The sequence below is a fragment of the Schistocerca nitens genome, chromosome 1 (genome assembly GCF_023898315.1).
Source record: "Schistocerca nitens isolate TAMUIC-IGC-003100 chromosome 1, iqSchNite1.1, whole genome shotgun sequence".
In the NCBI taxonomy this organism is placed as follows: Eukaryota; Metazoa; Arthropoda; class Insecta; order Orthoptera; family Acrididae; genus Schistocerca; species Schistocerca nitens.
Window position 1 is genome coordinate 280333915 of NC_064614.1, and position 26767 is coordinate 280360681.

Below are 26767 nucleotides of genomic sequence, written 5' to 3' on the forward strand. Positions count from 1 at the left end.
TGACGATCAACCCTGATGTTAAGTTTCTCAATGTTCTCATTTCTGCTACTTCTCATTACTTTTGTCCTCCTTTGATTTACTCTCAATCCATGTTCTGTACACATTAGACTGTTCATTCAATTCAACAGATCCTATAATTTTTCACTTTCACTGAGGATAGCAAAGTCATCAGCAATCTCAACATTGGTATCCTTCCACCTTGAATTTTAATCCCAGTTTTGAACCTTCCTTTTATTTCCAACATTGCTTCTTCAACAGATAAGTTGAACAGTACAGGTGAAAGAATACACCACTGTCTTACACCCTTTTTAATCTGAGTATTCCATTCTTCGTATTCCACTCTTATTATTCCCTCTTGGCTCTTTTAAATGTTGTTCATCACCCATGTCTCCTTATAGCTTACTTGTATTTTCCACAAAATTTTGAACATCTTCCACCATTTGACACTGCCGAACACTTTTTCCAGGTTGGCAAATCCTCTGAACATATCTTGATTTTTCTTTAGTCTTGCTTCTATTATCAACCACAATGCCAGAAATGCCTCTCTTGTGCCTTTACATTTCTAAAACCAAGCTGATCATCATGCAACACATCCTCAATTATTTTCCCATTCTTCTGTATATTACTCTTGGCAGCAGCTTAGAGGCCTGAGCTGTTAAGCTGACTGTGTAATAATTCTTGCGCCTGTCAACTCTTGCAGTCTTTGGAATTGTGTGGACATTTTTCTGGAAGTCAGACGGTATAGAATGAGACTCATACAGTCTCCACACCAACATGAACAATCGTTTGGTTGTCACTTCTCCAAACGATTTCAAAAATTCTGATGGAAAGTTAAATATTTGTTCTGACTTATTTGAAATTAAGTCTTCCAAAGCTCTTTTAAATTCTGATTCTAATGCTGGATCCCCCTCTCTTCTATATCGACTCTGTTTCTTTATCTATCAAATCAGACTCAATGTACTCTTTCCTCCTATGTGCTTTCTCCTGTGCATTTAACAGTGAAATTTTCAGAGCAATCTTTATGTTACCACTCTTGATTTTAATTTCACCAAAGATTGTTTTGAATTTTTTATAACTTGAGTCAGTCCTTCCAAAATTCATTTCTTTTTTGACTTCTTCACATTTTTCATGCAGCCACTTTGCCTTGGCTTCCCTGGATTTCCTAGTTATTTCATTATTAAGCAGCTTGTATTTCTGTATTCCTGAATTTCCCTGAACAGTTTGGCACTTCCTTATTTCATTGATAAAATGAAGTATTTCTTAGTTTATCCATGGTTTCTTTACTGTTATATTCCTTGTAACTACAGTTTTCTTTCCAACTTCTGTGATTGCCCTTCTTTGAGATGCCCATTTCTCTTCAGCCAAACTGCCCATGAGCTATTCCTCATCACTGTACCTATAGCTTTAGAAAACTTCAAGCTTATCTCCCATTCCTTAGTACTGCAGGAAAAAGAGTTAGTACTCTAAAGCTAGTGTGAATGCTGTTTTCTGTTAGGTGTTACTGTGCTCCATGAATTGATCCACTACAGGTGAGTGGTTCCCTTTCCCTTACTTTAAATGTTGACTTTAATTCGATTAATATAACATTTACAACAATGAAAAGCAGTATATGTAACTGTCATGAATTTAATTAATGGGACACAGCAGTGACCACGTGGGTGAGTCAGTCCACCCGTAACAGTTTTGTTGAAGGTTGTATGGAGTTCGAAGTTGTCAGACTCTCTAAATATAAATGTCTTTTCTGATTATAATGAATACAGCACAAATGAAAAAGAAAGTTGTGTGTACGTCATTTCCACAATTAGAGTGCTAGTTTCCTGTTCCAGTATGCAATATGCGAGTGGGCACTGATTGAAACCAGCATCATCAGCAGCCATTATGAATTAAGGCACGAAGGAATTACAAACATTGACTGTGAGTGGGCACATAATGAAATCAAAGTGGAAAGTTAAAAATTTGGGCCGGACCTGGATTCAAACCCAGATCTCCTGCTTACTAGGCAGATGATCTGACCACTAAGCCATCTGGAAACAATGGTCATCCCAACTGCACAGACTATCCTAGCACGCTTCCTGTCAGATCCAACTTTTGCACACTACTAATGTTGTAGTGCCCACTGCCCATTATCTTCATTAGTTGTAGCATTTCGCTGATTCCTGTAAGAGTTAGAGCCTGATGTGCAACTGCACTGAAGAGATCATTGGCCATTTTAGCTTAATTATATACATAAGTTGAGAATTCGAGTCTGATGGGAGGGATGCTAGGAAAGGCCATGCAGCCACAATGACCACCATGTCTGGATGACTTAGTGGTCAGAGCATTTGCCTTGTAAGCAGGGGACCTGGGTTTGAATTCCAGTCCAGCACAAATCTTCAAATTTTAGTATGGGAAACCACACAATGGGAAAGACACCAACCATTTGCTCCATTAATTCTCTGCAGTTCCTGATCCTTTACCACCCAGTACTCTGCATGTCAGCATCAATGCCATCTCCCTTTATGCTAATATCTCCAATCCCTTTATGCTAATATCTCCAATGCCCTTGGCCTTGCCTCTACTGAACACCACTTTTCCTAATGCCCGAGTGACTCCAAACCAACAACCTCCTTCCTGGTAACCATAACCAACTACATCCTCACTCACAATTAGTTCTCCTTTGAAGGCATCACCTACAAAAAAATCTGTGGTACAACAATGGGCACCCACATAGCAACATGTACTGCCAATGTATTCCTGGATCATTTACACACTAACGTGAAGTATCTGCGTTAGCAGAATAGAAATGCAGAAAACACAAGTCTGAAAACAATTTATTAGACTCACCAAAACGAAACAATACCATCTCCAAAAGGACAACAGACTCAATCCCAACAGTGGATTGTCACAAATATAAAATAATAATAGAAAAGACCCAACTCTTCACAGGGAGAGATCTCAATCAAAAAATTCTACAATGTCAAGATGTTCATTGACTATACCAAGTCCATCTGCAAGGGATCAGCCAGCTAGAAGAGGTGTCTGCTTTGGTTGCCAGGGGGGCAGCTCTGTATACTTCCAAGTGGTGCATCAAACTACCCTTTGCCGATAGTGCGCCGCCCTGTAAAGCCTGTTTGGCGGATGTATCTTCTGGAACTATTTGCGATCACATGCCTGGCATATCAAAGTAGTTCCTGGGCTAGCTGCGACCTCTGGTGAAGCTGTTCTGCAGGCTCTGCGAATGGGTAGCAGTCCCTGGTGGTCTCTGGTGGAGACCTGGTGATGTGTTGTGTTGTGGCCGCTGGTAAATATTTGTGTTGACAACACAGACGACGTATGTTTTCCTGGTGAATATATGCCATGTGATGCAGGCATCCTGTGTTGGTTGGATGTGAAGTGGGATGCTGATGCAGAAGGTGCTATGATGTCTGAAGTGGGCAGCCACAGCATAAAGGAAACCTTCCTAAACACTCAGAATCCCAAACCGATCACCTGGTTCAGATTCAATGATGACATCTTTGTGATCTGGATGAAGTGTGAGGGCACCCTCCCCACATTCTTCAGAACCTCAACACCTTTTCCCCATTTGCTTCATCTGGTCCTCCTCAACCCAACAAGCCACATTCCTTCAACTCAGTCTCCATTTCAAGAATGGCTACATTACTACCTCTGTCCATATCAAACACATCAACCAGCCACCAACAATATCTCCACCTTGACGGCTGCTATCTTTTCCACAATAAGCTGTCCCTTCCATGTAGCCTAGCCACCCATGGTTGCCTCAACTGTAATGATGAGTAGTCCCTTTCCAAATAGGCCAAGGGTCTTACTGAGGCATTCACAGGCCAAAATTAGACACCCAGCCCTGTCCAATAACTGATATCCTGTATCTTGTCTCACCTGTCACTAATCTTTCCCCACAAACTCACTGTCCAACCACACTGAAGCTCTCCTCTTGCGATTCAGTACCATTCTCCGCCAAGGTTTTGACTACTTCTCACTGTGTCCTGAATTGAGAAATGTTCTCCCCAACCCTCCCATAATGGTATTCCATCAACCACTCAAAAGACTCATCTCCATGCAACAGATCTAGATGCAAGACCTGCCCCATACATCCTCCCACTACCGCCTACTCCAGTCCTATCACAGGCAACTGCAACCGCATCTAAGGCAGGGCCATCTGTAAAGGCATCCATGTGATCTATCAACCAATCTGCAACCACTGGCCTGTATTATACATGGTCACGACAGGTAACAAGCTCTCTGTCCACATGAGAAACTATTGCCAAACTGTGGACAGTAGACAGCTGGACAACTATTTGATAAACTTTTTGCCCCACTTTAATGACTGCTTCACAGCCAGCACCATACGGATTCTTCCCACCAACATTAGCTTTTCTGAATTGTATCTATGAGAAAGAATTCTGTCTATAATATAACCTTCAATCCCCAACCCCCCATCCCCCTCAACCCCCACCCCACCCCTTGGCCTTGATCTTCGTCAGTCCCTGTCCTCCACCTACCTATTCTCTTCCCTGTTCCCATGCCGGTACTGAATACACCTTCTCTCCTGCCAACACACATACAAAGTCATTTCCCCTTCTTTAAGTCTCTCCTCTCTCTTGCCCCCCCTCCCTCCCCCTTCCCCCCACCACAACAGAGCTTCATAATGCTGCACCTGGCAGCCCTATCCCGTCCCCACCACATCCCTGCATGTTCCCAAAGGCAGCTCTAGCATCTTCCCCCATCTCTACCCTATTATCCTTACCTCTCCTCGTGCCTCTCCCTTAACCCCACCATCCACCCAAGATTGCTTATCACATCAGATGCAATTGCATTTGGGCCTCAGCACCTCCAGACACTGCTCATATATGTGAGAGTGTGCTCAAGTGAATGTATGTGAGTTTTCTACTATGGAAGGAGGATTGTCTTCAAAAGCTTAAATACTTTAGCATTCTTTTTCATTCTGCGTTCTGGTCTTGGTGCCTCCTCAATGTAGTGGGTTGCATTACACCTATTCCATATAGTTGAAATTGTCGTAGAACTGTTATGACAGAAAGCTTCCTAATCTGTTCATGGAAGAAAGAAGTTGGCTACCTCAGTAATCAATTGCACATATACTGTTTGACTGCAGCATTTTCTTTGAAACATTCCTCTCCTGATGTCTTCTTCAGTGGACCAAATATGTGGTAGTCACTTGGGGACAAGTCTGGACTATAAGGTGAGTGATGAAGAGATAGTGTGTTTTTCACTAATTAAGAGTTGCTCTACGGGGCTGAGCGCTGTCATGCAGGAGGACATTGGGAATTGGCTGCCAGTTATGCAAACTTGGCATTATCCATTAGCTTGCAGTAGTAGTTTGTCATTCAACTGTACAGGTAGTCAATCAGCAGTACATCTTTTGAGTACCTTAACACAGTTGCCGAAACTTTTCTGGCTGAAAGCCAAGTTTTGGCCTCGTTCGGTGCCCCCTCTGGAACTTTCCTCCTCTCCATACTCATCCTCTTGTTCTACGGGGTAAATTGACAGACCCACATTTTGCAGCAGGTCACAGCATGGTTCTGAACACATCTCCTTCTTGTTCAGAGTAATTCAGAAGATGCTGATTGATGTCTTTCTGCACATTCTTGGGGAACCTAGTTGCCAATATTCTTCGATATCCAAGTGTGACCAATAAAATTGTATGGACACTTCTAAGACCCACTATCACCTGTCATGCAATCTTGGCAACAGCAATGTTGCAATAAAATTATAAAAGCTCACACATAACTCATACATTGTCTTCTCTGAAACTGGTCATCAAATTTCATTTGTGGCTTTGATTTTATACTTTATCATGACCATTTTGGAACTTCTGGGACCAACTGACACCTGGGTTACACTTACAGTAGCATCACTTTACACTTCAAACTGTCAATTAATTTCATGTTTTATTTGGTAAGAAAATGAATAATAATGTGTTGTTTAGCAAGCACTGGTACTTCTGTTCACTTAATGGCAATACTGAAATGGGGTACATACTTGTATTGGCCATGTGCTACCCCATCTCCATTCTCCTGCAAGCAATTCCCCAGTCCGCTGTGTGGCTCATGTCACTACAAAGTCAAATGAACTTAGTTGGGGTATATATTTCACTGATCCTAGTAATATGATACTGGAAAGTACTGGGTGGATTACATTTTGCGGAATGTGTAAAGATAAGGATTCACTGCATAGTTGAAGTACTGAACAACACCAGACTCATAAACAAGATTTGGAGCTTTTAGCTTATCTTTCATTCATTGCCTTCCAGAGGTAACAAACATCCCCTACACATTGTAGTTGTAAATGACTGTGTTTGTTTCTTAGGTGTGTAGGAGGACACTGTCTGTAAGCTAAGCTATAAGCTCTATATCTAATTTTTATGGTTGCCTATCATCCAAATCAACTATAAAATGAATGGTTATCTTTACTCTTTCCATTCCTTACATAACAAAATATAAAAGAAAACAAAGCTTTGAGTGGAAAAGAGGACAAATGCCAAATGGAGAATACTTCTCAAATGGAGGCAATGCTAGACTAAAGACGATAAACATTTGCTAAAAAGATTTCTTGTCTGCCATTACTGAGATGATCATTATCCTAAATAACCAGTTTTGTTATTATAAAATTTTCCTTTAACAAAGACAAACATGCTTCATTTTTGGACATTTTTTCTAAATACATAAACTTTGATCTAAGTTCTCACTGAACAGAAGTCGCTTTGAGTTGTCAACAGCTGCTCACAAAAGAAAATGAAAACTTTGCTAGCTTTTGGAAGCTACAGTACAAGTCCACCCCCAACCTGCATCAACGCCCACTCTCCCCACACACTCTCACCTGTGTACCTACTTGCATTGTGCAGCAGGACACACAACACTGAGAATTCTATAGTTGATTTGAGTGGTAGACAGCCAGATAAATAAGATGTAGAACTTGTAGCTTAGCTTTCAGACAATACACTTCTTCTGATGTATGAAACAAACACAGATACGCACATCTGAGCACCACGTTCAAAGGCTTTCTTCTTAAAGCAAGCAAAGTTTTCATTCTCTTTTGTGTGTGTCTGTTGACTACTCAACACTGTTGCTATCTAGTGAGTGTTCTCCTTTACTCCTAAATTTTTCTCATTCTGCCAAAAGTTTCCTCACTAAACTGATCTAAGTATCAAATTCTATATCAGTTTTTGAATGCATAATTCTGATCGTTTATCATGTTTTAACACGACTCTGCAGTAATCACATTCTGAAGAGAAACCTATGCGTAACTTAATGAATACACTACATAAACTTATTGCCTACTAAGATGTAAGAACAGTACCAGCAAAATTTCTTTGAATCCTCGGCATAGCTCGTAGACTACTTTTCTCATGTGTGGAACAAGTGTGAAAATTCTTAGAGGTCGTACGCATCTGAGTATCATAAGAAGCTGTGCTCCTGAATTCGGTGGAACATTCTTTGGCATCCAGCAAAGAAAAACAAGATTCACCTGAAACATACATATATCGTCAGTATTAAATTTTAAATTGTGTTTACTTACAATATAAAATACAATCACATGCGTATATTAAATGATCTTTGCATGACTGTCTGGACTGATCTATGGAGAGGAAATGTGGAAATATGTGACATACTTGGCACGTTAGTATAAGATCACCATCTTTGTGCATCAGCCCATGTGGGCAGATGTCTTGTGTTAGGGGCTGAGGATGACACAGCAAACACATATGGATGACATTATGCATGAAATGATCACTGGCAAATTAGAGGTCAGCCACTTTCAATGAAAGGTGGACAATAGTTGTATGCCTCCAATCATGTCATTTAACAGGATTAAAAAGGAACACAGGAGGGAGAAAACTTTCAACAGCAGTGCAGGGAAGGTTTACCACATACTATTACCAAGTCAGAGGATACTTCTCCTGCTTTAAGTGCTTAATTTATCCAACAAAAACAACACCTGCCCTAGGTAAAGATTTCACAGTATCCTCACTCACGACTTCTATCTGACTGAACAAGTTTAGTTATACGCTCAGTGAACATGTGGATGCATTACCCTCACAAAGGTATCACATGGTTCAATGTATGTGGTGTCTTGCCTTTTGCAGGTATCTCTATGAACTATACGATAGTGTCCTGTTCACAGAGTTGCAGTTTAGCCTAGAGGGAGATTCTGAGACATGAAACCATTCTGGCAAAAATTGTGAAAAGGGACCAATGTGGTAAAACCAGTGTTTACTTCTGTGACAGCATCATGTCAGTAGCACATATATGCTTCTATGAGTACTCCAATGGCTGCAGTTACTAGGATGACATCATGAAAATGTGCAGTTTTTATAGTGCATGTGATGGCTGGTTCCACATGACACATAGTAATCACCACACACAACTGATCTAGTGGATGAATACCTACAACTTAGGACATAACATATCTACAGCAGTCCATTTACTTCTTGGGAAGCTCTAAACAAAAGTACTATAGCCCCAACACTGTCCCCTCTGTCTACTGCTGACCTCCAGCAATGTTAAGTGTTCCTGAAAGTCATGCTGGATGGCCTGATCTACAAAATTAAGGGCCTTTTTCATGCTGAATTGTCATGTGAGGGCATCACAACCTACAGGGACAGTCAGTATGGCTCTGCATGTTGGACAATATACATAGTAAATGTAATCCATTACTCATCATAAGTTATATCTCGTATCTGCAACATTCAATCACCTGTTCGTTAGTTACGTGTTCCATTGATCAATAGCATGGAAAACTGTTACAATGTGGAACGTGTCAAATGCACAAGAAGTGCGCACAGGAAAAAAGGTTTTTTGTTTTTCTTTTTTTACATTATAGTGTTATACCTAAATATTTCTATTATCTATCCCATTCCCTTAAATGGCACAAAATGCATATATTATATCTCCAGATTTATTTACTCATATTCAAGAATTCATCTATGGCATAGAAGGAGTTGTCAAGGAGGTATGATTTCAATTTGTTTTTGAAACTATTACTGCTGTCTGTCAGACATTTTATTTCATCTGGTAATTTATCAAAAAGTTTTATAGCAGCATATTTTACCCCTTTCTGTGCCAAAGATAGTTTAAGTAAAGGATAGTGTAGGTCTTTCTTTTTTCTGGTATTGTAATCATGAATGTCGCTGTTGATTTTAAACTGGTCCATGTCGTTGAGAAAAAATTTCATTACTGAGTAAATGTAGTACTGTGAAGCAGTTTTAAGAATTCCTAACCTTTTAAACAGATGCCTACAAGATGTGCGACTATGAACCCCACACATTATTCTAACTACTTTCTTTTGAGCAGTGAATACCTTTTGCCTGAGTGTTGATTTGCCCCAGAATATTATTCTGTATGACATCAGAAATAAAACTTCTGAAATTCAGTTAGCAAATCAGTTTCGCTTGCTATCTGAAGTAGTGGAGGAAGGACCTCATTCAGATGTAGTTGAATGTAGGTTGAAGCAGAATACTAGCATAAAGAAAAAAAGACATGTCGAGGTCAAACCAGAATTGGAAAAGAAGAATTCTGCTTATAGGTAGCAGTCATGGGAGGAGTGTGGGCCAACAGCTTCAGGAGAAATTAGGGACAGAGTACCAGGTCACAAGTTTTGTGAAACGAAGTGCTAGCCTTAGACAGGTGACAGAAAACGTAGGTCAGCTATGCAAGGACTTTGAGAAGGAAGATCAGGTAATTATAGTTGGGGGAGCAGGAAACAGCCTTGCTATGAATCCAAGATATAGTATTAGGAGTGATCTGGATAAAATAGGAGCAGAAATTGGGCACATGAATGTAGGAGTTTGTGGAGGTCTTTCAGCACCATGATCAGCTCTGGGTAAACACTGCTGTAAGGCATGTTAACACTGAGCTGAACGGGATGCTCCAGACACCGACAAAGTCTCACACGAGTGTTGTTCCAGTTGATACTATCGGTAGGTAGGGTTACACTACATATGGCCTGCACCTAAATAGAAAGGGGAAAGATAAGTCAGCTTCTTTATTAGCAGATACTGTAAGGGGGGCTACAGTCACACAAGGGGTGATCCCTGTGGTTATTGGGACCAGGCAGACAGGTTTGTAGGTTAAAGCCAAATCCTAGACAGACAACAACCAAGGAAAATAGAAGAAAACAAACTTCATGCACAGCAAGTAGGGATAAAGCTAAGGGTGGTATCAACTTACTTCACCAAAATATCAGGGGAATAAAAAATAAAGTAGATGAGCTGATAATATGTTTAGATGACCTCAAAAATAAGAATGAGATTGGTATACTTTGCCTGTCTGAGCACCATGGAACTGTGGGGATGGAAAATGTCAGTAGAAATGGGTATAATTTAGCATCTTACACTTGTAGATCTAGTATGGATAAAGGAGGAGTTGCCATTTTCTTAAAAGAAGGGTATAAATACAGAACTGTTGAAGTAAGCAAATTTTGTGTTGATCAGTGCTTTGAGGTTTGTGCATGTGAACTTCAGCTAGATAATGTTGTGTAGATATTAGCAACAGTGTACAGGTCTCCACTAGGAGATTTGGAGCTATTCATAAAAAAGTGTGACTCCCTACTATGCTGTCTGTCAGACAAAATGAAGAAGTTATTAATCTGTGGTGATTTCAATGTTAACTTTCTAAGCAATTCTAATAGGAAAAGTGAACTAGAAGTGTTGTTAACAACATATAACTTAGAATCAGTGATCAATTTCCTTACACGTATAGCTCAGGACAGCAGTACTCTAATAGATAATGTATTTGTACAGCAAGAGGATGTAGAACAAACACATGCTTTCCCTGTGGTAAATGAATTATCTGACCATGATGCACAACTGATTAACTTACAAAACCTAACAGGGAGTACACTTCAGAAACCATTAAGTAAAAGTGTGAGGGTGCTCAACCCGGTATCTATACATCACTTCAGAGAAAGTTTAGGAAATGTAAACTGGGAAGATGTATATAATGAGCCAAATGCTAATGATAAATGCAGCATATTTCTTGATAAATTTATATCCCTTTTTGAACATTGTTTTCCAAAGAAAATTACTAAATGTAACACCACAAACTTTTCAAAGAAAGCTTGGATTACTACAGGTATTAAAGTGTCTTCAGAAAGGAAAAGAAAACTGTATGAGACAGCAAGAACTAGTAAAGATCCAGAAGTAGTTTTCATAGAGTAAATATCTCTGGAGTGAGCAATGCGTTCTGCGCATGTTGTCAACATTAAACCAGGATTGTCACGTGATCTCGGGACTTCGCTGTGCGTGTGTGCTTTCTGCAGCGTTTGAAGTTTATAATACCAAGAGTTTTTGTTGTGTTTCGCCGTTTGTTGATAGTGTAATAGCGATGGTGAATTACGTTGTTGCTACGGATGCAAAGAAAAATATGTGAAAGGAGGGATAGTAACTTTTCATGGGTACATTCCATTTAGCTCTAATTATAGTTTTCATTTTAGTAAGAGACACTGTATACGTTTAAAAATTTCGAGACGCATTATAATTAAGACTTGATTCTGTAGACATATTTTTCTACGATTTTATGACTATATAATAGATATTACGGCTCGTACAAAAGCTTACAAACAATCGCTTCCTCTCGTAAATTTGCTAGTGGAACAGGAAAGGGAAAGGTTAGTTGTTTCAGTAAATACTATCCTCCATGTATTTATCAGTGACTTGTCAATTGTGTACATAGATTACTCCGTCTACTATTTATTTAATGAACTGGGAGCAAGTACTTAAAATGCGTTAAATAAATACCTCAAAGTGCCACCAGTAAGAAAAATTGTGCTTTAGGTCGCAAAAACGAGAAAATAAATACGCAGAAATACAAGAAAAAAGGACGAATTAGCAGGGATATAATCGCTAATGTGTGGTAAATTCGGTGTTTTTCGGACACTTGCGAAAGTACTAACGTACTGTCAAGTCGTTTTGCAGGACTATCACTGCAAAAATGTACTTCAGGCTCTGTAATACTATAAAGTGTGGTATCATACCAAAAACTACCAAAAATTGAGTGCATCTGAACTATGACACCTATCGCAAAGAAGCTGAATGTAATATCACTTGCCCTTAAAAATTACATAGCTGGTTTATTCCCGGTATCAAATGGATACTGTTAAAATGTCTGCGCAACATATATAAATAATCCACGACACGTACGAAAAGAATCCATCTGTACTAGAGATTTAGTGACATTCTAAATATACAGGGCGCTATACGAACAAACACACGACGTCCTGAGATCACGTGACCAGGCCGGCAATGTATGTTGACAACATAAAATCTGTTCTGCGCATGTGAGTGCTCACTCCAGAGATATTTACTCTATGGTAGTTTTACACTGTAAAAATTATTGTAACATACTAAGAAAAGTTGTAAGGAATTCAAGTAATATGTATGTTAGAGAAGAAATTAACAACTCCAGCAATAAAATCAAATCAATATGGAATGTTGTTAGAAGGGAGACAGGAAAAGTAACCACTGGGGTAGGTAGTATTACTGTTGAAGAGAATGAGACCATCTTAACCAATAGTACACAGGTAGCCAATGTATTTAACAATCACTTCTTAAGTGTAGGAGAAAAAATTGGTGAGGATAGTTCAAAAGAAAAAGCCAGGCAGTACATGGAAGAGTCAGTTTTGAAAAATTTTAGTCAGATTAAGTTTCATCTAACAAACTCTTGTGAAATACAGAAAATTATTAAATCTTTGAAAAATATATGTTCTGTTGGAGTAGATGACATCTCAAACAAGTTATTAAAACAATGTGGAGCAATTACAGCTGATGTTTTGAGTCACATATGTAATGCATCACTGACTCAGGGTATTTTTCCAGACAGGTTAAAATATGCCACTGTCAGGCCTCTCTACAAAAAGGGGGAAACTACAAATGTCAATAATTACCGGCCAGTATCCTTGCTTACACCATTTTCAAAAATCTTTGAGAAAGTAATGTACTCAAGAGTGATTAGCCATTTCAACAGTAATGGGATACTTGGTAAATCACTGTTCAGATTTCAGAAATGCTGTTCCACTGAGACAGCAATATACAATTTCACTGTTCACATAATAGAGGCTTTAAATAGTAAAATGTCACCAGTAGGAATACTCTGCGACTTATCCAAAGAATTTGATTGTGTGAACCATGACATTATGTTAGAGAAATTACAATTCTATGGTATAAATGGAACAGCATATGAGTGGTTTAAGTCATATCTACAGAACAGGAAGCAAAAAGTCTCTTTATATGCTTCAAGTGATTCAAAGGAGTTTGCCACTTCATCTAACTGGGGTGAAATTACATTAAGTGTTCCACAAGGTTCAATCATGGGTCCCCTCCTGTTTTTGATATATGTGAATGACCTCCCTTCTTATGTGAAACAAGATGCTGAACTGGCACTGTTTGCTGATGATACAAGCATAATTATTAATCCAGTAAAAGAAAGTCCAATAGAAAATGATACAAAGAAGGTCTTAGGAAAAGTTACTAATTGGTTTTCTGTGAATGGGCTTTCTCTGAACTTTAAAAAAACACAGTACATCCAATTTTCTGCTGCAAAAAGTATAATTCTATCAATAAACATAACACATCAAAAGAAGTCAGTAGCCAGGGTAGAGCATTCTAAGTTTTAGGGTGTACATATAGATGAGAATCTTAATTGGAAGATTCATATTTTGGATCTCCTAAAGTGACTACGTTCAGCAACTTTTGCAATTAGAATAATTGCCAATTTTGAGGATGTAGAAATTGTTTCCCTTTTTCACCCTTTGCTTGTTACCTTTTCCCAGCACCCAGAGTCCTTTTCCTCCCTTAGCTTACATAATTCCAAATTCGCGATTTCTAATTCAGCCTTAAGGGCACAAATCTTTGCCTCCTGTTCTGCGATTTTTCTGTCCTTTCCACATAACCTACACTGCCATGAAAGAGCCTCATTATCTACCCTCATTTCCTCTCCACTGCACTCGCCCCAATGAAACCACCACCTACAGTCTATACAGAACACCCCCTCTTTCAAATTTCTATGGCAACCTCCACACTTGTCACATATGGTTTGATAGTAAAACATAACACAAAAGCAGAAAATAACTTCAACAACACAGTAGTTTTGTAACCTGTACTAATACGTAATTAAACACTAATGTAAACAAACTTATAAACTTGCTTCAGAAACTTTTAATTAACCTGTCAACAAGTTGTGAGGATACCTTCTAGATCACATGTTAATGCTATGCATTGTGTTCTTTCTTGGGTCTTCAGGGTTTATTAATTTGTGAATGTGCGTGGATAAGAAGGATAATGCAATGATTTCGAGCAGCTGAAGTGGAAAAGAGAAAGAAGTTCAACAATTTAGAATAACTGTAGATGTAAATTAAAAGTATAAATTAAATATATTACTGTATGAAAGTTGACAATACTTGCCACATAAATGAAGACATCCAACACAGAAGCAACATCTTTGATATAGGCTTTGGGTGTGAAGAACAAACCATCAGCTAATATTTTCAGAGCCAGTTCAAGACTCATGAAAATAACAAATCCATATTCAGCGATTTGGAGAGCTGGAGTTTCCATGACTCGATATGTTGGTGTTTCAAACATCATTGAAATGCATGATAAGGTGGTAACACATATCATTACCCAGTCAAGGTATGTAACCAATCCAAGAAAGTTGCTTCAAAAGAAATAACAAGCATTACAATTACTTCTTTAGCCACTGTATTTTGTATCTGCAGTGCAATAATAATAATAATAATAATAATAATAATAGTAAAAATCATCATAATAGTAATAAACATTTTAATGGACTTACTGAAGTCTCTTGTATTGTACTTTCCTTTCCTTTCCTGTCAAAGGATCTTTCAGCCTGGCATCATAGCGAGCATAAACTATAAGCTGACATGCTTTGCGGAATTTGCTCTCTCTTGGGACACAGAACAATGGTGTATCAAAGAAAGGATGATTTTCTCGCAAATCATCTTCCCGCTGATTCCTTAAATGAAAGAAAACACTAATTAAGCTCAAGACATAAAAACTATTTTACATATTGCCTCCTCAACTGCATGTTGTTAAATATGGTAAGGGAAGTTCTGGCAGACCGCAAATAATTTAGGAGTAAATGAGACTAATCATTGAATAACAGAAGCTCCCCCCTCCCCCACACACACACACACACACACACACACACACACACACACACACGCACACACACACCACTAAGGACATCACACACATCCATGCCCGAGGAGGGATTCGAACCTGCGACCGTAGCGGTCGCGCAGTTCCAGACTGAAGCGCCTAGAACCACTCGGCCACTCCGGCCTGCAATTCAAGTGGTGCTTGATGAGAATGACACAAAGGGGACTGTTGGGAGCAGGTGACAGGACAGGGGAGAGGGAGTCTGTTGGGCCGAGAGTGGAGTTGCAGTGGGTTAGCAGAGATTCATGCCACAGGGTTACAAGAGTAAAGAACGTGTCATAAGGATAACTCTTATCTTTGTAGTTCATAAAAGCTAGTGCTGGAAGGAAGGATGCAGATGACACAGGTTTTTGACGCAGCCACTGAACTTAAAAATATTGTACTCAGTAGCATATCCCAACAAAGGTCAACTCCATTCTTGGCCATGCCTCCATGCCATTGTCATCAAGCATGGCACGAAATCACTAGCTTCGGTGCTCATGTGTCACATTGCTATCCCATGTACCTGCTGCCTCTCTCTCCTGTATTCCTAGGCTGCAGACCAACTGCCTCTACAAGCAGCCAGTTACCCCTTCCCATCTCCTCCTCCTGCTTGCTGCCTGTTTGTCTTTCTACCCATCCCACCTGACACAACTAATCACCCCAGTCTATGTGCCAAACTGCAATCCCACCATTGTGTGTTCAGCCAGCACAAGATAGCAGCGTGTGTGTGTGTGTGTGTGTGTGTGTGTGTGTGTGTGTGTGTGTATGTGTGTACTTTACTTCGTCAAATGATTCATCTGAAAGAAACAATTTTTCCTTTGTTTTTGAATGCCTCTCAACGACTCATGCCTTTCCTGTCTGGTGATTGGACTTTACTCTTAACATGTTGTTAAGTCCCTTTTAAGCAGATAGGTGTAAAATGAGAGATTTGTTTGAAATTTTCTTTGTTCACTTACTGATCTATTTACATTTTCACACAATATTGTATCATCATAATATAGCTTTAATAATTTTGATGAAACGAAACACATCCTCAGGAATTATGAAAATGAAAATCAAGAAAACAAATTCAAGAGTAAATCACTGGAGCGGGTAGGAACAAAGACATTTTTAAATGAATCCTGAAATGTCAGAATGAAAGGCAAACTAGAAAAATCTAGAGAGGGATGCAAGGCAATGTAATCTGTGTGGTTATTTTTAGGGCCAGGAATTGTATAACAAAATATTGCCTGAAAGACTACATTATACTGTAAGAAGGAACATAAATTTAATAATAGGCTAAGTAAATGACAGCAAAAAATGGGTTAAAAATGAAGCAGTAATCTATGAAAAAATGTTAGGATTTAACATCCCGCTGATGATGCAGCCATGGAGACACAGCATTATAATGGACTGGCATAAGAATTAAATCAGAGGAAGGAAGATTTGGGTATAACATACCATCAATGACATGATTGTGGAGATGGAACATTAGTTCAGTTTGGGGATGGATGAGGAGGAAATCAGACATTTCTTTTCAAAGGAAACATTAAGATCCCCAGTACAAGTCCAGTGTCTAGTAATTGTACCACCTTGCTCTCTGTGATATGAGACAAGATGTGTCCATTTCTAACCCCCCTCCCAGTAATTCATATTATTAGAATTATAGAAACTACAGAAAATCTAAATCTATGTGGGAAGACAGTGTGACATAATTATCTTAACTCTCCTCTTATTAACATCAATATGGTCAGATCCAGTATTGTTCATCTACTTTATATTAGTACACATTTGTTACACTTCTTTCAACAAGAACTTTAATTGTGAATCCAGCTTATTTCAATGTTTATTATTTCCTGTTGGTTGTAAATCAAGAGGCAAAACTTAAAAGTGAAATAAACAAGATTTTCATTTGAGCTTCCATGTTCATGATGAAATTAATTTTAAAACAAATATTATAATTTTTTCAATCAGTTACAAATATTATCAGAAATATTTAGCTGAAATTGACATACTTAATATATCATGAAGGAAAATTCTTTCAAGTTTACTAATGTGTGTTGTGAAACTAGGGATAAAAAACATTGTAGTGTACTAATACGGCTTGTGGGGCCTATTATATAAATATTAACATAATTACGGTAAGGAGAGTTTAAGAAGAGACAGTGTTGTTATGAAACTGGGTTTTTATTGAACGATATAAATGATAAATTTTGGGGAAAACACTGTTTGTTAAAACTTTTCAAATCAAATTGAAATACTACTTTGGTACAATTAGCAACATCAAATCATCATCTTTATCATTTTAATATCCTGTTAATATTTAATATTTATTGAAATCTGTCTATTGAACTACTATAATAAAGTTGACAGTTAAAATAAAATTGCAAAAATATAATAAATTTTAAAAATAATGATGAAAGGTTGTTCAAATGCAAAAGCTATTCTAGATGGTGTGGGAAAAATATCAGACAGAATGGATCTCATTTCAGTGCATTATTTTAGAAGTCATAGCCATGTCAGAGTAATTGACTACATTAACGTCCAGGATGGTACTGAGAATGAGGTCAACATCATGGAATGTGGCATGAGATATGGAATAGGACCATGTGAAATTTAATAGGGAGATTGTAATTAGAGATTCAAAAAATTTCGCCATGAATCAAGATCAAAACCTTTGAGAAACAAGAGCCTGGCAGAAAGGGTTCATGGGATCTGACGCTGGACCCTGCTACAGCTACTGTGGTTCATGCCACGCAACCTAAGCTAGTGACACCTCAGTTGGTATAGCTTTGGCACTTTCAGCCGGGCGCACATGCATGAGTACCAGCCAGCATGTAGAGGCTGCACAGATTACCATGGCCAGTAGATGTGCAGACAGCAAGGCATGCCTGGGGAGAACGGTAGTGGTGGGGGTTGCAGGAAGGTACTTAGGGGAAGTGCCATTCTAAACTGAAGCTTACACTTGGATTTTTTGTAAATATTGAGTGGGCCCTCTCCAGGCCAACACTTGCATGGTGACCATTTAGAAAGATGTCATCTCTGATTTGGTTGGTATCTAGGAAGAATTCTGTCAAAAATGCAGCAATTTATTTTCGCCTGACTTGTTAACCATTTGTAACATTCAGAGAAAAATCAAGAGCGGTGAACTTTGAGTAAAACCTATATGTTTCTCTCATTGACATCTTAAAATTTGCTTCTCTTGCTAAAATACGGTGGAGTTTACACAGGCTCATATTACTAACATGTTATGCAGAGGCAATTGCATGAGAATTCTGAAACACTGTTTTATTAAGTGAGGAACTGAGGAAAAGTAAGGTCAGTATCTTATGAAAAATCACATCCTCAACACAAAATAAATATGCAATGTCTTCTCTTATGTTGTTCCAAAATCCATAGAATTTCTCATTTCACCAGCTATCAGTTGCCCTTAAAAATTACATTCTTTCATAAAAAAAGTCTTTAGTTAGTGGAATAACATGTTAGATCATGAAGTGCTGCATGATGACCATATGGCAAAATACTCTTCTCTTCGCCTTCTGTCATTTGCCAAAATCTCTTTTTGATATCTTGAACTGTTTATGAAACATGAAGAATGTTGTTACTCTGTCTTTATCGCTGGTACAGTGCAATCGCAAATGAAGTGCTACGTCAGATCAATTTTCTTGAGATCAGTAGCAGACCTTCACCTAAGTTTACAGAAAAATTCAATTTGTTAGCTGCATTTCAAAGGTAGATCCAGGATTCTACAACATAAGTTTGTAGCACCTGTGAAAAAGCCATAGAGATCAATGCTAAAAATTCCCTGTTTTTACATTTCTTCCTAGTGAAGTTTATTCGATTTACATTCTTACTTGACTTCATCTTGTTTTCTTCCTATTGATATTTGATGTGACTGTATAAGTGGCACAAAAAAATCAGACAGTTCACACTGTGGGTGATGGCCACTGCAGACAGGGAAGACATGAGAGAGGAAATGCTGACGTAAACCATGATTGACACTGAAAACACAACTTGCAACTTTTATCTTCACCACACAATAATGATGGGTTGAGTACATTTCACACAATTTTTTGCAGCAACTGATGTAATTGTGACTGTGAAGGTGACCAGGAAAGAGGTTATCAATTTGTCTATCACTATAGCATCAAGTTTATGGATGTGTTAGTGACAGGAGAATCTCAGTTGTAGTAATAACACTTTAGGAGATGTTTGTGATTGCGCAAAGTGTGAAATATTTGTGACAAGGAAAAATACGAATGTTATTGCTCATCGTTTCACTTGCAGAAATTTAAGCTGTCCTCTTATGTTCCTGTCTCACCACACTCTTGAAAATCACCACACATTTGAAAAATCACACAAATCCTTATTTTATCCTTTGTTCTCCAACCAGACAGAAATGTTCAACAACATCACATATTACAGAAAATATTGTATTATGATCATAACGAAGTGATAACAATGCTAAGTTGAAAAAAAATATTGGCATGGAGCAGGTTGCAAACCTACACCCTCTAACTCAGCTAACCATGACATTATCCATTATGCTACAGCTTACTCATCTAAAGGTTGTATTGTGCATTAGTTATCATAAAATATGTTGAAGCCTTACATCGCTGATGCTTTCACACTTAATGATAAGTGTGATGTATATGTGATCTGGTACTTTCAGTGCACTGATGTTTTACATAAATATATAAATGGTATATGTATGTAACACACTACTAACGAAATGAATAATTAAAATGCATTCAGTTCACACAGGGGTCATTCACAAGTGCTCACAAAAGTTGACAGTCTAAATCTCATTAGTGAGATCACTGTTGCGAAAAGTAGTGTGAAGCTGCATCCGCACTGCCACTAGAAACATGTTTCCGTTGAAATCATTATTTTCTACAGTGTTTCACATCTGTTTCTGACTTTATTTCTTGTCTTTGTCTCTGTCCACACTGGCAGCAAACATTTCCCAGTATATTTGCATCGCCTGCAATACTATTTGTTATACTGCTTTTGTATTGTCTGCCTTGTCATGTACAGAGATGAGGAAACTGTAATATGTGCTGTTGCATTGTTAATATTTTTCATGCAACCAAAATGAAAGATGATGTCATTGTTCATTCTTTTTTTTATTTATTTAGTGTGACTTCTGACTTGAAGGCCATAAATATCTCTCAGTGTTTTGTAGTTTTACAGAATAAGGTTGAGTTTATCAAAAAAATTAATAATTGTTTTTAAAACTACTACAGTGGAACCTCGTTTACCAAGCATTATGGGAATAATGTGCAGTTCGCATGATGAGCAAAACAAATTGTAAAATAATGACTTGCTTAACTAGTGATGTTTCGCAAAATGTGTGACAATGATTTAGCATGATGTCGGCAGCCGATCACATGTAGCAGGAGAAACATTCAACAATATGAACACCTTTTGTTGTCAGCACTGGCATATGAACAACATCTTTAGTATGTACTGCAGTCTGGGTGTAGTGCTCACAATCTTAGTGTAGCTTGTGAGCACACATCTTTATCACCTTGGTTTCACACAGTATTTATTTGAGTGCAAATTTTAATGACCTTCATACAGATGTCTCACCTTCGTAGAAATGTCCCTGAAGATAAAGCCGCAAGAAAAAACCATAAGAGAAAGAAAATGACCTTAGAAACGAAAAGTAAAATCACTTGGGGGGGGGGGGGGGGTGTTAGTGTTGCTGATTTAACATACACATACAATCAGTTTACATGAACTATTTGCACTACCCTCAAGAACAAGGATGAGATTACAGAGAGGGGGAGCAACAAGAATATCTAAACAATGGTTTCATATTTTGGATGATGTTGAAAGGTTTCTCCTTATATGGATGAATGAAAAGCAATTGAAAGGTGACACTATTAATGAGAACATCATTGGTGAGAAGGCAAGAATTATTTTAGCTGACCTCATTAAGAAAACGGCAGCATCATCAGTGGCCAAAGAAGTGGTTAAGGGAAGCCATGGATATTTCGAGAAGTTTAAGAGAAGAACCGGCATCCACAGCATTTTGAGGCACGACAAAGCAGCCAGCTCCAACACAAAAGCAGCAGAGACCTTCATCAGCAACTTCAGGATACTCATAGATTCTGTGGGTTATATGCCACAACAGGTTTTTAATTGTGATGAGAAGGGCCTATTCTGGAAAAAGGTGCTGAAGTGTACTTTTATAAATGCAAAGGAAAATGCCCATTCTGGTCACAAGCCAACCAAAGACCATCTCATACTGCTATTCTGCACCAATGCAAGCGATGATTTGAAAATTAAACTTCTGCTTGTTTACCATTAAGAAATTCCATGAGCCTTCAAGAAGTGTAAAGTCAAGAAGTTCAGGTTAAATGTGATGTGGAGGTCCAACAACAAGGCTTGGGTGACACTTGATCTTTCTTGTGATTGGATCAATGAAGTGTTTGGTCCTTCGGTGAAAAGAATATTTGCTTGAGATGGATCTACCACTCCATGTCTTGCTTGTTACAGATAATATTCCTGACCATTCTCCAGGCCTACAAGACCAGCTCCTTGAAGAATTTCAATTCATCAAGAAGAATTTCAATTAATCATGATCCAATTTCTGCCTCCCAGCATGACTCCATTACTGCAGCCTATGGACCAGCAGATTATTTCAAATTTCAAAGCAAGCAATGACGAACGACATTACTTTGTTTTCTACACAATCTTTCTCAGTATTCTACCAAATATAGCAGCAGTTTTCTGCAGAGCATCTTGTTTTATTGCTGTTCTTGTACTGCTTACTTCATATATTCCACAAGCAGCCATCAGCCTGGTACAATGATAACAACTCGACAGTCTGCTACCTCGCCCACTGATTTTTTTTTCTTTCCCTCCCAGAAATATACACTTGTGCCATGCATTGGTGACAAGTGGTAGCCAGCCTGAAACATTGTTTCCTTATGAAACTTCCTGGCAGATTAAAACTGTGTGCTGGTCCGAGAGTCGAACTTGGGACCTTTGCCTTTCACGGGCAAGTGCTATACCAACTGAGCTACCCAAGCACGACTCACGACCTGTCCTCACAGCTTTACTTCCACCAGTACCTCGTCTCCTACCTTCCAAACTTTACAGAAGCTCTCCTGTGAACCATGCAGGAATAGCACTCCTGAAAGAAAGGACATTGCGGAGACATGGCTTAGCCACAGCCTAGGGGATGTTTCCAGAATGAGATTTTCACTCTGCAGCGGAGTGTGTGCTGATATGAAACTTCTTGGCAGATTAAAACTGTGTGCTGGAATGAGACTCGAACTTGGGACCTTTGCCTTTTGCGAGCAAGTGCTCTACCAACTGAGCTACCCAGGCACGACTCATGCCCAGTCCTCACAGCTTTACTTCCGCCAGTACCTCATTTCCTACATTCCAAACTTTACAGAAGTTCTCTTGCGAACCATGCAGGAATAGCACTCCTGAAAGAAAGGTTATTGCGGGGACATGGCCCAGCCACACCGTAGGGGATGTTTCCAGAATGAGATTTTCACTCTGCAGCAGAGTTCGAGTCTCGGTCCGGCACACAGTTTTAATCTGCCAGGAAGTTTCATATCAGCGCACACTCCACTGAGACATGCTTGGGTAGCTCAGTTGGTAGAGTACTTACCCGCGAAAGGCAAAGGTCCCGAGTTCAAGTCTCGGTCTGGCACTCAGTTTTAATCTGCCAGGAAGTTTCATATCAGCGCACACTCCGCTGCAGAGTGAAAATCTCATTCTGGATTGTTTCCTTATATCTGTACAGACACTGCTACAGATAGATGTTTCCATGTTCCAAAAGATGTTTCCAATGGTGTCCACATAAAATAGCCAGAAATGTGTTTCGAAAACATGTTTCGAGTTAGTGTGTGCTCAGCTTGAAGTTTACTCAATCCAATTAACTGCCACTGGCTACAGTGGCGCACGCACACACACACACACACACACACACACACACACACACACACACACACACACACAAAAATATTAGATTCCAGCACCTTTCACCATACTTCAGTTTTCAGTTTTCGGTTTAATTCGCCATGAAACTTCCTAGCAGATTAAAACTGTGTGCCGGACCGAGACTCGAACTCGGGACCTTTGCCTTTTACGGGCAAGTGCTACCCAAGCATGACTCACACCCTGTCCTCACAGCTTTACTTCTATCAGCGCACACTCCGTTGCAGAGTGAAAATCTCATTCTGTTAATTCACCATGTTCAATTTTTGTTTTTTCTGTGTGACACAAAGGAAAGGTGTCAAAAAAATGTGTGTTTTGATGTAGAATTTGTGGTTGTAGCATATCAAAAAATAGCTTGATTATCTTGTACGCAGATATCAATTTCAATTTTTTGACGATTTTTCACTTGCTGTTACACATCTGTGACTTTTTCACAACTGATGAAATTCATTACCACAAATTATTGTGTAAACATTTTATTGTACATGTAATTGTCTTCACTTATACAGATTTTATGCAATGTATTGGTGTGGATTACAATTTTTAATCATATATGCCAATTACATATGTTTTTGCTCGTATTTTTAGGGTCTAATGTTTTCCTCGATTCTGCATTTTCCTCGATTTTGTGGTTTTTAAGGCTGGGCCTCAAGAAAATGTAAAATAAGGCTTTCAGTGTAGTACATAATATGCACCAATAGCAAAATCACGGTGACTCCTATTTTTCACTGAAAACTTTTTCAAATTTAGCAAAATGACTTCCTTCCATGTAAATATTACAAATACGATTGTTAACAAAATAATGGATACATCATCATGAAGCTCTGACATACACAGCTACAAGTAAAGCAAAAATGATTTTTTTTATTGAATAGTTTCTGTAAAATCATTTGAGAAAGATTCCAGAGTGTGCACCTTGATTCAGCCATTGCCAAGCGGCCGAAAGGCGGCAGGCACTGTCGGCATCCTGTTCCAAACAAACAAATAAACTCACCAAGAGCTTTGGACAAAAGCTGATCACTGTACATTGACCATCATATCCTGCTTGGAGTCTATTGTGTCTAATGTTTCTGATGCTCCTGGTCATGGCTGTATTCAGTGACCATCAAGGATATTCTTACCTGATGCCATCAAACCCAAGTGTCGGTAGCTACCATGTCGGCATGAGACCATTTCATCTCTTTCTTTGTGAGCTCCCCACTGGGCAATGTTTCAGTGTTTCAATCTATGGTGTTGCTGCAGAATGAGCTTCATTTACATACAGCATCTGCCTGGGCCCCACGCCATCTTGCTCAGTAGGATTTTGGTGATACCCCTCTGGAAGCCAACTGAGGTGGATCTGGTGTTGCTACAAGAGCTACCACTGCCATATTGGCAGATACAAAGGCCATCACAGTTGACAATGGAGGATGTAGAATGAAACAGAACTCTCTTAATAGTCTTTCTTCCTTGCTGCAATCTCTGCATGAGTTGTATAATTTTCATTGATGGGCAGGAGGGAAGTTATAGCCTGGCTAGAAGGTGGTGGTGATGCTGAGGAAATAATGGAGTAAAATTTTCATTTCTCCAGCAGAAGGGCACTGGCTGGACACATATTCCATGGTTGATAACTCCTATGTAGTTGCATACTGTTGTGTATCAGGTAAGAGGTGCATGACAAATACCATGAGATGCTGGCACCACACATGCACACCCACTCACCTGGCACCCCTTAGTTCAGTGCAGCAGCCTCCAGATGGCACTCACAAACCTGGCCCTTTTCCTGTTACATGCCATTTTCTTCTGTGCATCATATAAAACCACCAATATAGTGGACAGCTGCCATAGGGAGCGCTGTCAACTGCAGACTAAATGGGTGGTCATGGAAATTCTTCCACCGACAGGCACCAAAACATGACATGCCATGGACATGGACACGGACACAGACACACAGTTACATGAGGGGATACACATGGAGATGAGAAGACATGGAGACATGAGGCGGGTCATGAACAAGGGGACATGCGTGATGGGACAATTCAGTTCAGTGCCCGCAGTCTGCTCATTACAGTGCTCTGAAGTCTACCTTCCCACTTAGCATTCACTGTTGATGGAGAACTAAACCCATTAACACAGTGTCTGTACATTCAGTTTTATGACAATGTCATTGAGTGCCAAGAGACAGCACAGTTATTTAGATTTCACTGAATTAGCTATAGGAAATCAAGTGCCATTCATCAAACAGTATCAAAATAATATACTGTAACACAATCTAAACAAACAATATTCGTTATTTCTTTTTGTGTTGTCACATTTCTGTTAGAGTGTGCCCTGTCAGACAGGTATTTATAGCCACAGCGTGTAATAGCCACCTTGATGGAACCATAGCCAGGAAACATGATGTTTGGGCTGTATTAAGAGTAGCATTGTTACTACAGTAACACCTCATATAGTATTGGCTGTATTACATACAGTGCAGAGATTCCATGCATGTATGTATGGCATAAGATCCTATCTGGTAACAGACCATAAGCTACTAATAGATTGGGCTCCTCATTATGCTTACCAGACTGCTGAGCTACTAACAGATTGGGCTCCTGATTATGGTTATCAGAGAAGAGAGAACAAGTTTGTATGATGTGCTTATTGTGAAGCAGATATCACCGATGTTTAAGATGACTGGAATTTTTACTGGCTGTTACACTGCACTTGAAATCAATAGAGTGACCATGATACGAACCAGGGTTTGCAATGATTGGAATCTCTTCTTTTTGTTTTTGTTACAGAGTCCCAGTGACCTTATAGACTTGTTTTGTGCAATTTTCTTTAGTAAATAATGCCTTGCACTGATACAAAACTTAAATTTGAGCTAAATAGGGAAGTAAGGAAATAGAAGGCAGGTTGACCTATTAATGAGCATGACTACTTATTGCACTAAAAGTATTAAGATTAAGAAAACTTGAGACATAAGAAGAGCACCTACTGCTAATTTTTATAATACCAACTTAATACTAATTAGTGAACATCTCTTGGGTACGTAGCATTTAAGTCTGCTTCACCAGATCAAAAATGCCAATAACTGTTGCTCTTCTGAAGGGTCTGGAAGATGCTGCAGACCTCTAAACAGTTTCAATTCCAGAGTTTTCATTTCTCAAGTGATTTTCTGATGCAGCTTTAATGCATGACTCTTATGGGTTTTTGTGTTTTTATCTGCTCAGTTTACTTTTCACATTATCTTCATGATAATGAACACATGCACTTAGCATAGGTCACTGCTGAAAATTCATGTCTTCCAGCATACAGTACATGAGTATTGGTAATTCTGCAGAGAACTTACAGTAGCTATCTTTCTTGGCATCTCAGCAACATTTCTTGGTCCAGTTTGGTTCAACCTAAGATTAATGACACCTACAAAATATATCAAATACCACTTATCACAAAATACCACTCTGGATTGGGAACTCTTAACCTGCTATTTTGCAAAGATTATGGCTTCCTTTACTCATGAACTGAAATTACATCAACACTTCCTAAAATCATTTTCAAACTGCTGACATCGTCTTTTAGCATCCACTAGCTCTTCACAATATCTCCACCAACCTACAATAGCCCAAAGATGCATTGTAATCACATAATTTTAATCTGCAATGCAAAATTTTATTCATAGAGTCATCC

General features: G+C 38.9%; 1 protein-coding gene across 1 annotated transcript in view; it reads right to left on the reverse strand.

The window, feature by feature from the left end:
* LOC126248157 (sodium leak channel NALCN) overlaps window positions 1–26767 on the reverse strand; it is a 394425-nt gene that overhangs the window by 97976 nt on the left and 269682 nt on the right. Inside the window, exons 18-20 of the mRNA XM_049948905.1 lie at window positions 14805–14984; window positions 14414–14666; window positions 7315–7482 (exon numbers count right to left, since the gene is read on the reverse strand). Of these exons, the coding sequence (XP_049804862.1) occupies window positions 7315–7482; window positions 14414–14666; window positions 14805–14984 (601 nt within the window). The remainder of the gene's footprint in view (window positions 1–7314; window positions 7483–14413; window positions 14667–14804; window positions 14985–26767) is intronic.